General features: G+C 63.9%; 2 protein-coding genes across 6 annotated transcripts; one reads left to right on the plus strand and one right to left on the minus strand.

The window, feature by feature from the left end:
- Positions 1 to 1,176: 1,176 nt before the first annotated feature.
- Positions 1,177 to 6,153, minus strand: PML (PML nuclear body scaffold). 3 transcript variants are annotated; one of them, XM_083850637.1, is made up of 8 exons: positions 6,119 to 6,153; positions 5,327 to 5,506; positions 4,364 to 4,910; positions 3,411 to 3,991; positions 3,188 to 3,240; positions 2,759 to 2,839; positions 2,450 to 2,669; positions 1,177 to 2,194 (listed from the first exon to the last, which is right to left on the minus strand). In XM_083850637.1, exons 2-8 carry the CDS (start codon positions 5,370 to 5,372, stop codon positions 2,079 to 2,081), a joined length of 1,644 nt encoding a protein of 547 aa, XP_083706763.1. In that variant the 5' UTR covers positions 5,373 to 5,506; positions 6,119 to 6,153; the 3' UTR covers positions 1,177 to 2,078. The 3 variants fall into 3 exon arrangements, with proteins under 3 accessions (XP_083706763.1, XP_083706762.1, XP_083706761.1); XM_083850636.1 differs by having other exon boundaries at positions 1,177 to 2,164; positions 5,327 to 5,454; positions 5,720 to 6,133; XM_083850635.1 differs by lacking the exon at positions 6,119 to 6,153 and adding an exon at positions 5,720 to 5,860 and having other exon boundaries at positions 5,327 to 5,454.
- A 264-nt stretch (positions 6,154 to 6,417) lies between these two features.
- On the plus strand, positions 6,418 to 10,660 carry STOML1 (stomatin like 1; the record flags this gene model as incomplete). Of its 3 annotated transcripts, none has more annotated exons than XM_083850638.1 (7): positions 6,418 to 6,565; positions 6,752 to 6,858; positions 6,961 to 7,110; positions 7,510 to 7,713; positions 8,372 to 8,591; positions 9,223 to 9,435; positions 9,981 to 10,660. In XM_083850638.1, the coding sequence occupies 7 exons, from the start codon at positions 6,418 to 6,420 to the stop codon at positions 10,181 to 10,183; spliced, it is 1,245 nt and encodes a 414-aa protein (XP_083706764.1). In that variant the 3' UTR covers positions 10,184 to 10,660. The 3 variants fall into 3 exon arrangements, with proteins under 3 accessions (XP_083706764.1, XP_083706765.1, XP_083706766.1); XM_083850639.1 differs by having other exon boundaries at positions 9,226 to 9,435; XM_083850640.1 differs by having other exon boundaries at positions 7,558 to 7,713.
- Positions 10,661 to 10,734: the final 74 nt, after the last annotated feature.

Consider the following 10,734-nt stretch of genomic DNA (forward strand, 5'->3'; position numbering starts at 1 on the left):
TCAGGGCCTGCAGGAGCAGCCGAGCACACGAGGTGTTGGAGGTGGTGGCACCAAGGTGCTGGAGCAGCTCGGTGCGGGGGCTGCAGGAGGTCCTCATCGCCCCCAGGTGCCTGCGCCCAGGGCGGCTCAGCATCCCCCCGGTGTCCTCACGCCTCCTCCGGCTCCCAGCACCCTGGTCTTCACGCTGAGGAAGACCAGGGTGCTGAGCTCCGAGCCGTCGCCCCAGGGGCCGTGGTGCGGGGAGGTGCTGCTCCTGGACCGTGCGGGGCTGGAGGGCTCCACGCTGTCCTTAGGCTTGCAGCAGGCCTGCAAGAGAGGGGAGAAGGTGGCCAAGTCCCACCTACCTGCCTGGGCTTGGGAATGGGTGAGGAGCACCCTTGGGTGCAGCTTTGGCCGTGGGATGGGGACCTGCTGGTGTGCGGGGCCGTTGGAGCCGTGGGGGCTGACGCTCTGACACCGCCAGGGCTGGTGTGGGGGGACCCACATCGAGAGCCCCAAACCAGGGGGCAAGTGAGAAAGAGCAGAGCCCCAACTGCTGCTGGTCCTGAGCTTGGGGGGGATCCAGGCGATGGCCAGAGGGACACACTGTGCATGGCCGGGGGCTTGTCCCTTCCTGCGTGCCTCTTGTGGGTGCAGCTGGTGCCTAAATTTGGGGTGTCAGTGTGGCTGAGCAACTTCGTGGTACCAAAGGACCAAAAGGTCTGCTTGGCCTCTGGGGGAAAAGGGGACTGAACGGGCCCAGGAGGAGGCTGAGTGTCTCCAGGCTCAAACCCCATCCCTGCACAAGGTGGACATCCCCGGTGCCAGTTTCCCCACGGGAAGGGCGATGCACTCAGGAGGCTCCAACCTTGATTTTGCTCCCTTTTTCCCCAGGGACAGTCCTGCACCACACGCGTGGCTCCCCGCACGCTGCCTCTCTGCTCCTTCACTGGGGTAATTTCCAAAACATTCCCCGCCCGGAGTGCTGGAGACATGGCCAGGTGAACATGTACGAGCATGGGAGCAAATCCAAGTGCTCCCAGAGGGGGGAAGATGGGTGTCCGAGCAGCAGGGTGTGCGGATGGGATCCAGGGAGGGATTTTTTTGCCCCACTTTTTTTCCCCTGTTAGAGGTGAATCGGAAAAGCAAGGAAAAAAGCAAAGGCAAATGAATCAGGAAGTCAGCAGCAGGCTAGGATTTGGTCTGGAAACAGCTTTATTGAAGAATAATAAGAGTTTTTGCATGATTAACTTATACAAAAGAAAAAAAAGAAGGCTGGTAACCCCTCATTCAGCCAGCTCTGCAAACCCACCCCCGGCCCCAAATCTGTTTCCAAAGGGACCCCCCACAAATGCTGGTGGTGGGGAGATCCTGGCAGGGATCCCATGGCCCATCCCATCTAACAACCCCTGCACTGGGGGTGGGATGAGCACGGGTGCTACATTCAACTTAAAAACATGATTTTCGTATAAAAATGGGTTTTGAGCTGTGGATAACTTTCCCAGGGAAGCCTGCTCTAATCCCCTTGGCGCGGGGTGGCGAAGGGGCAATGGCACGAATCTCCTAGGGAAAGCAGCACTACAGGAGTGGGGGGTTGAGCAGCTCTCCCTGCAGCGGGGTGAGGGTTGTGTTATCTGAAGCTTAGGGGAAAAAATAAAAAAGGAATTGGTAACCTCCATCCCCATCCTCCATCCCCATCCTCCATCCCCATATCTGCCCCTCTTGGGGACTCAGTGACCCCTGGCAAAGAACTGCTGGGGGCGATATCAAGGATGGTTTCAGGCTCCTAAATCCTTTAATCCTTTAATTCTTTCCTGGGGAAGAGTCCGAGCCAGACAGCCGTCCCTCTGCCCAGAGCTGGGACTCTTCGGGAAGGAAGAGGCCGTCGGGACACCCCTTGAGGTCAATTTGGGGATGCTGCCACGTGGGATCCCACCTCCGAGCAAAATCCAAGCGGGCTTTGCTGCCTCCCAGAGTGGGGAGGTGACCCTGGCTGCTTCAGAGGGGACGAGGAGAGGCAGCCCGGTCCTTAGCGTGGGCAGGACGCGGGGACGGTGGCAGCGGCTGCCCACTGCCTCTTCTGCGTGCGGCGTGGCGGCTCAGCAGGGAGGCAGGTCTGGCGTCACACTCACCACCGTGTCCTCCTCGCTGTCCTCCGAGCTGCAGATGATGATGCTGGTGTCTTCTGCAGGAGGAACGGGACGGGGCTGAAGCTCTGGGGGACAAAGCCAGGCAGCCAGAGCTCCTAATTACTCCAATTAGCCGCCCATGCCGTGCCCCAGACTTGGTTTTTGGATGTTGAAGGCAGGACACGGGGCTGCACGCATCCCCACCCCATGGGATTCCTCTTCCCCTTCTCTGCCCCAGCGGGGTTTGACCAAGGCCCTGAGTACATGGGGGTGCCCAGAGGCTGAGAAAAAAGGGGAAACCCCCATAAATTTGGGGTGGGGGTCCTATCCCCTCTCCCCACCTGCATCATTAGCGCGGCTCCTGCCAGCCTTGGGGACGCTGCTGCGGTTGTGGCTGGTTGTGGAGGTGCTGGGCTCCCCTCTGCCGTCCTTCTGGGTTGAACTGGGCTCACTGGGGGCCGCCGTGGTGTTGTGCTCCAGCTTCAGCACCTTGGGTGACACCTGGCTGCCCCTTTCCACCTGGGGCCACCACCGCTTGGACCGCACGGCGGCAGGGGGGAGCTGCAGGGGACAGAGCACGGGGGATGTAAGGTGCCGGGGTGGCCCCTCCGGATCCCCAGAGGCTCCTGTCCCGCCGGGGTGCTCCTTACCGTGCTCACCCGCATGTCCCCGAGGCTGATGGTGAAGGTGGGCACGATGCCTGGGCTCCCACGCTGGGTGGGCTCCTCTTGCTGCAAAGAGAGCGAGGAGCGATGGTTAAGGGGTCCTGGGGGCCACACAGCTCTCTGCAGGACCAGGGTGGCCCTGAGCAGCGGGCAGAGCCATGGGGGATGGGGAGAGGGGAAACTGAGGCACGGCAGGGCCAAGGCTTTTGCTGGAGCTGCTTGTTAGCAGGGTTAGGGACAGGCGCTGCTGGCTGGGGACAGGGGAGTGACTGTGACAGTGACTGTTTTTTTTTCTTGTTGGCTAAGAAATGGGTGATATAGGATGGGGAAGGCTTGCAAAGGTGGGGGTGGCAAGCCTCGGCTGATGCAGGAGCCCTCCCCAGGTGGCACCGGGATGTGCCATGGCTGTCTCACCTGGTCATTCTCCAGGGCCACCTCAACCACGGGGACAGCCTGGGAAGAGGTACCTGCAACAGAGAGAGCAGCACTGCGGCACGGCCCCTGCAGCGCCTGCCCAGCGGCTGCGGCTCTGCTCCCCAACCTTCCCTTTGGGATGGCCGAGCGCCCTATGAGAGTGCCTTTGGGCAGAGAGGCGGACGACGACCACCTGCTTCCATCCCTGGCACAAAATCCTCACCTGCGCGCCCCTCGACGCACTCGGCCAGCGCCTGCAGCCTGGCGCGGCACTCGGCGAAGTCCCCTTGCTGCACTCGGCCCCCGGCCGCCACCGGCCGCAGCCGCTGCAGCTCCCACAGCGCCTCCTTGACGAAGGGCTGCATGTCCATCACCTCCTGCTCCGTGGCGTACAGCCTCATCTTCTCCACCAGCCGCTCGCCCGCCTCCATCCGCCGCAGCACGCCCTCCACGCGCCGCAGCTCCCCCGCCAGCTCCCGCCGGCCCTGCTCCTGCCGCCGCTCCACCAGCCCCAGCAGCTCGTCCTCCTCGCGCCGCACCAGCCGCACCAGCTGCTCCACGCGCTGCCGGATCAGCTCCCGCGTCTCGCCGCTCGCCGCCTCCAGCCGGGCGGCCTCCTCCTGCAGCGCCGCGCGCGACGCCTCAAAGCCGCCCCGCCGGCGCGCCAGCTCCCGGCCGGCGGCCGCCAGCTCCTCCTGCCGCCGCTGGATCTCGGCGCGGATGTCGCAGTAGAAAGGCGAGTGCTGGCTGTCCAGCAGGGCGCACGAGCAGCACAGCGGCTTCTCGCACTTCTTGCAGTAGATGCTGCGAGGGGAGGGAACGAGTTTCAGCCGGGGGTGCTCAGCGGTGTTTTAGCAAGAGGGGAAACTGAGGCACGAGCTGGGGGGCTGCTTTGGTGCCTCCTCCCGGGGACCCGCGCCCCACACCACATCCTGCTGCAGCTCTGGGGTGTTACAACGGGCCCAAAGGGTCTCCAAAGGTTGCCCACGGAAGCTGTGGACGCCCCATCCCTGGAAAATCGGATGGGGCTTTGGGCGGCCTGCTCCAGGAGGTGGCCCACCAGGGTGAGCCTTAGGGTCCCTCCCAAGCCCCCAAGCGTGGTCCCAGCCCTGCAGCCGGCTGCAGCCCCGAGCCCCCAGCTTGGGGGCAGCCCCGGGGACGCATCCCCGCGCTGACCTGGTGATGTGGCCCTGCTCGGTGTGGCCGGGACTGGAGCAGAAGAGGGTGCAGGACTTCTTGGTGCCCTCCAGGAAGCGATGCGCCGACTCGGCCCGCAGCTCCTCCACCTTCCTGGCCTCGTGGCTCCTCTTCTTGAAGAACCACTGGTGGTCCTCAAAGCAGCCCGGGCACAGGAACTCCTCGCACTCGGAGCACCAGACGGCCGCCGGCTCCCTCCGGCAGCGGCTGCAGCTCAGCACCCCGCCGACGATCCTGCGATAGACGCGGAGCCTGGCCTGCAGGCTGGCGAAGAGCACGTTGTCCACGTCGGGGATGCCGTTGGCCTGCGGGATGGCCTCCTGGCACACGGGGCACTGCCCCACGGGCTTGTTCTCGCTCAGGCAGCCCAGGCACAGGGTGTGCAGGCAGGTGAGGAGCTTGAGGCTGGGCGATTCCTGCCGGCAGCCCTCGCAGAGGACGAACTGGAAATCCTCCTCCTCCTCCGGCGGCTGGGGGGGTGCCGGCTCCATGGGGGCAGGCGGCTCTGTGGGGGCAGCGGGGCCGGCTGCGTGGGGAGAGGAGCAGGGCGGATCAGGCAGGGATTTGGGGATGGGAAGATCCGATCATGTGCTCAAAGCCATTTTTCTTTCACTTTTGCTTTTGCAGCTTTTGGAAGTCGGAGGGGAATTGGTGGCGGGGGGATTGAACCCCTTTGTGCCAACCAGCCCCGTCCCCAAAAGTCCCCCACAGCCCTCCCCAGCCCACCAGCGAGTCCCATGATAAAGCAGGGTGTCCCCCCTTATTTCTCCCCCCCCCTTTACCCCTTTACCCACCCCACGCAGCAGTTAACACCCCGGCTGTGCCCCCCTCTCCCCCCACCCCACCCGCTGCTCCCTTTGCGTGGGGGGTCCCCGCTGTGCCCCCCCCAGCCCTTCTGCCCCCCCTGCAAAGCGGCGAGGACCCCCCCAGACACCCACTTACCGTCGAGGGTCCCGGAGGGCCGGGGGGCTTCGGGGCTGCCGGGCATGAGGCTGGCGGGGGGGGGCCTGGCCGAGGGCTCCCACTTTCGTTTCTCCGGGCAGCCGGGGGAGGAGGAGGAGGAGGAGGAGCTGGGGGAGGAAGGAGGGATGGCGGGAGGAGGGCGCGGTGCCAAGGGGCGGGCTGCTGGGGGAGGGAATGGGGTCACGCGTGGGGTCCCCCCTATCCCACCCACGCGTGGCCACCCGCCCCTGCCAACCCCCCAGCCCCGCACTGCACTTTGGGGTGCTGGTTTTGGGGGAAGTATCGGGTGTAGGGGGGGTGTTGCTATGGGGGGGGTGCTGGTTTGGGGGATGCTGGTACCCAGGGGGTGCTGTTCTGGGGGGATGCTGGTACCTGGGGGACGCTGGCAGTATGGGATCGGAGGGCTCAGCTGCTTTGTAGGATCCCTGTGCCTGTCTGGCTGCCGCTGCCTTTAGGGCTGCGCCCCCGGCCCCCGCTTCAGCCCGGGGGGCTTAAAGGTGACCCCGCTGCTCTCAGCGCTGCTCCTCGCAGGGTCCCCACCTCCCTTTGCCGGCTGCCGAGCTGGAGGAGCGGCGTTTCGGCGGCATGGGAAGGCCGCGCCGGAGCAGGAGCTGCTGGGAAAAATCCCTCTGCTTGGTTTTTATGGGGTCAGGGCACCCTGTGGGGCCGGGGACCCTCTGGAGCCCCCCGAGGCGTGAGCTCGGTAGAGGACCCGCTCCTCCCCGCGGCTGCCGGAGCAGTTCCCGAGCAGGGCCCCCCGGAAAAGCTCACCCAGCCAAGAGCCTTTCGGTGCGGTGCCGTCAGCAGCCACATGACGTGCGGACCAGGAAGCGCCGGGAGCTCCCTCCTTCCTCACCGCCGCAGCATCCTCATCCTCGCCGCGGCCTGGGGGTCGCCAGGAGGATGGCAAGTCCCCGGCCCCCAGCCCGGCTGGGGCCCCGGCTAGGAAAACACAGCAAAAATTGCTTTATTTGAGCAGGCGCCCTCCGGCGCGGCAGCAGAGCTGTTGTCTGGGGGTTTTGTTTTGTTTTTTTCTCGCTGCCTCTCTGGCCGCGCGGCGGGGCGGCGCGATGTTCAGCCGCTCGGGGTACCAGGCTCTGCCCCTGGGGGATTTCGACCGCTTCCAGCAGTCCAGCATCGGGCTCTACGGTGCCCAGAAGGGCTTCTTCTCCTTTGGGGCCAAGCAGGACCCCCTGGGACCGGCTGGGAATGGTGCAGGTGAGCCCGGAGCTTAGAGGGGAGGTGCTGCCTTCCCGTATATTGGGGTTTCTCTGTAGGGTGTCGCTCTGGCTGGCTGCCCTCTCGCTGCTGCCTCCCCTGGGGCGTGGGGAGAGGCACGGCTGGGGTGTGCTGGTGGGGAAGGGGGTGTTGGAGCGGGTGCACATCCCCTGCTGCCCCCCTCAGAGTCCTCCCAGGGCTGGCTGTCCTGGATCTGCCACGGCATCATCACCTCCCTGGTCTTCCTGCTGATGGTCGTCACCTTCCCCATCTCGGGCTGGTTCGCCTTGAAGGTAAGGAGCGGGGTGGCGACCCGTCCTCTGCGGGGTGCACAACTAGTTCCTGGCACGGCCTGGGTTTGTCCTTCTGCCCTGGTCCACGTTTTCCCTTCCCAGATCGTGCCCGCCTATGAGCGAATGATCATTTTCCGCCTGGGTCGCATCCGGGCACCGCAGGGACCCGGCGTGGTCCTGCTGCTGCCCTTCATCGATCACTGGCAGCGCGTGGACCTGAGGACCAGGGCCTTCAACGTGCCCCCCTGCAAGGTGAGCTGCCCTCGAGACATCCCCGAAACACCCGGCGAGGCTGGGTTTTCACGTTGTGCTGCCCACAGCGTTCATTTTCTCCACCCTCGTGGGGGGAATCGTGGGGATCCCCACCCAGGATCCCTCCCCTGCCTGGGGCTGGAAAGCTCCCTTTGACCTTTCACACCTTGTTCAACGCATGTTGAACATCTCAAAGACATCAACCCCTATCCGGATGTCTCCTAATAACAGCTGGAAGCTGGCTTTGATATTCAGATTAGCCCAAATATCACCATTTGGGCTGGGTTTGTCCCTTATCACCCTCTTATTAATGGGATCTAGAGCCGGTTCCTGGCTCTCGGGCTCTCGGGCTGGGCTATGGGGTGGGGAAGGGGAGAGATCCCGAGTCCCTTTGCCCAGCTGACCTCCAAGGACGGCGCGGTGATCTCCATGGGTGCCGACGTCCAGTTCCGCGTGTGGGACCCGGTGCTGTCCGTGCTGGTGGTGAAGGACCTCGTGGCGGCCACCCGCATGACGGCGCAGAACGCCATGACCAAGGCGCTGGGGAAGAAGAGCCTGCGGGAGATCCACGCCGAGAGGCTGCGCATCGGGGAGCAGCTGCTGGTGAGGAGAGCCCCGGTCCCGCTCGGCCCCAAGCGCGTGGGGTGGGAATGATACGGAGAAGCCGACGTGTCCAATTCCGCCATGAAGATGTCTGGGGGAGGGCTGCAAGTGGGAAAGGATTTGGGGGAGGGAAGCAGTGTCTGCTGCCCACCGTGGGCCAGGGCAAGAGCTTTTGGGTTAAACATCTACAAAATAGGATCTAAAAGGGAGTTGGAGTGATACGGTGGTATCTCGGGGGTCTCTGGGAAGAGACGTGCTGCCTGGTGGACCACTGTGGACACAGGTCAGGCCAAGAGCTTGTGGGTTAAACATCTACAAAGGATCTAAAAGGGGGTTGGAGTGATATGGTGGCATCTTTGGGGTCTCTGGGGTGGTCTGGTGGAGCCCTGTGCCAGCCCGTGGGGACCAGGGGAGCAGACTGGGAGGGAGCCATGGAAAGAGAACCCACCAGAGCCGTCCTCGTCCCAGCTCCTCGGGCCCAGGAGAGCCCCTGGAGGAGCAGGGCTGCGTGTGAGAGCGGCCAGATTGGAGGAGGTGGCCTGCTGAGCCTGGTCCACCACCCTGAGCCCAAAACCAGGGGTAGCAGAAGCACAAAGGAGCCGTGGGATGCTGCGGTAGGTGGTCTCCCCGCTCCCTTCCCTTCTTCCTGGCTCTGCAGCTGGACATCAACGACATGACCAAGTCCTGGGGCCTGGAGGTGGACCGCGTGGAGCTGACCATGGAGGCCGTGCTGCAGCCCCCCCGCGAGACCCCTGCTGGACCTCTGGCCACCGCACCCCCGGTGCCCGGGCTGGAGGGCACCGCGCAGCAGCTGGCTGCCCACTTCTTCGGCAGCACCCTGGCGCTGGCCGGCAGTGTGCCCGGCACCCCGGAGGCAGGTGAGGAGGCTGGGAGCACCTCTTCTTTTCCCCGGGGGTGTCCCCGCTGCATGCCCCATTTTAATGAGAAGGGGCTGGGGAGAGGAGGAGAGGATCTGCGGGAGCTTGGGTTTGGTGCGGGGAGCTTGGAAGGAACAGAGGGCAAGCTGGGGAAGTGACGGGGAGATTTTTTCTCCGTGTGCTTTGAGTCCTGGGGTGAAGACAGGCAGGAGGTATGAGGACAGACATGTCTCTTCAGGCCCCTTCTTATTCCTAATACTGAAAAAATGTACCCCACAGTTGCTGTTCGACTATCTGTGCCATTTCTTTGGGTATTTAGGCTCCGGGAGGAGCAGCACGAGTAGGGAAACGAGAACCGACTGGGGTAGGAGGAGGAAGCGGCATGCTGACCCATTTTTCGGAAACCCAAAGCCAATCTGTGCCTTGCAAAAAGCCTTTTGGGAACCTTTCCCAGCCGCTTGGTAACAGGGATTGAGCCACCCATTGCAGACAGAGGAGCGGGCAGTAGGAATGGGCAAAAGGCTGTTTTCCTCCTCCCGCTTAGCTGGAAAACCACTGGTTTCTCTGCTCTGTGGGGACCAGCAAAGCTCGCCACCCAGAGGTGTCCCCTCTTGTGCCCCTCTGTCCCCAGCAGACAGCATGGAGACGGTGAGTGAGGTGGAGCCTGCCGGCGCTCCCCACCTCGCCGCCGGCGCCCGGAGGACGCCGAGTGCGGACGAGCTGCTGGCGGCGGTGGAGCCCGTCCTCTGCGAGGCCCTGGTGGGCCAGGTGGGAGCATCCTTCCAGGTGGACATCGCCCTGCCCAGCGGTGCCCGCAGCTCCTACTTCATCGATCTCTCCTCAGGTCACTGCTCCTCGGGGTCGTGCGGTGCATTTGGGAGGGTTTCTGGTGCCCCCGCAACCCCACTGAGCTCAGGGCAAGGGGGTTCGTGCTCCTTGGAAGTGCAAAGTGTCCTCTGGTTTGGGTTAAACACGCCGGTTTTCCTTCAGAAAGAGAGCACCGGTGGAAAACCGGCAGCCAGGTCTCCTGGTGGCTGGCCAAGTGGGATGGATCAGGGGCTGGTGGCTCTTGTCTGCCACCAGCCCTGAGGGGGACACGTGTGGGCAGCACCACAGCCACGCTGGCATCCCCTCATCCATCCCCCACGGGCACCACCGGTGGTTTTTCTGGTGGCCACGGCCAAAGCAGGCCGGGAGGCAGACTGCCGGAACAGGACATCAGCGGAGCAGTGCAGGAGACATTTGTCTTCAGCAAGGAGTGCTGCCTCCAAATTCCCCCTGCCAGCCCCTTGTCTGCCACGCGGCCAGACTCAATCCCTGTGGAATGATGGGGAAAATGCCAGCAGGCAAGGCTGGATCCCAGATCTCCCCGCTTCTCCCCCCCTGCAGGCAGCGGGCGGGCTGGCCGCGGCGTCCCCCAGGGCAGCCCCGACGTTGTTCTGGAGCTGGCGGAGAAGGACCTGCAGGACCTGGTCCTGGGCGAGCTGCGCCCCCTGAGCGCCTACATGAGCGGGCGGCTGCAGGTGAGGGGCGACCTGCACCTTGCCCTGAAGCTGGAGGAGCTCTTCAAGGCAATGAAGCAACGCAGATAGAGCGTGGCGGCGTGCATGTGTCTTGGTCGGGGCGGAAAGCAGGACCCCAACGTTTTGGGGGAGCGCCCTGGAGCCCCTGCTGCCTTCCCCAGGGAGCTGGCAGGAGAAGACCCGAGCGGGGAAACTGAGGCAGCAAAAGCTTCACCTCCTCAGCTGAGCTCCGCTGCCAGCCCTGATCCATGTTTTCACCCCACATTACTGGGCAGGAACCAGTCGGTGCCCCAGCTCGGGGACGCTGCGGCCGAGTTTTGGGCTGAGTTTGGGGGCGTTTTGGGGAACGCCCAGCCCGGAGGTGGCCGGGCCCTGTGCTAAGTGACCGCAATAACTTGTGCTTCGACGTGCTTTTGCATGCGTGCCGTGAGGTCTGTCCGCGGGGGGAGGGTGTGCACTGTATATAGGCGTACACAGATATCTATTTATTTTGTAAGCTTCCTTTCTATCACCTCCAGATGGACAATAAAGCTGGTCTGGAGGCAGCGATGGGCTGATGAATTCTGCGGGCAGGATTTGGGCCAGTTGTGCTCCTCTGCCGGCCCTGCTGCAACCCGTGG

Source organism: Anser anser (assembly GCF_964211835.1).
Source record: "Anser anser genome assembly, chromosome: 10".
Classification (NCBI taxonomy): domain Eukaryota; kingdom Metazoa; phylum Chordata; class Aves; order Anseriformes; family Anatidae; genus Anser; species Anser anser.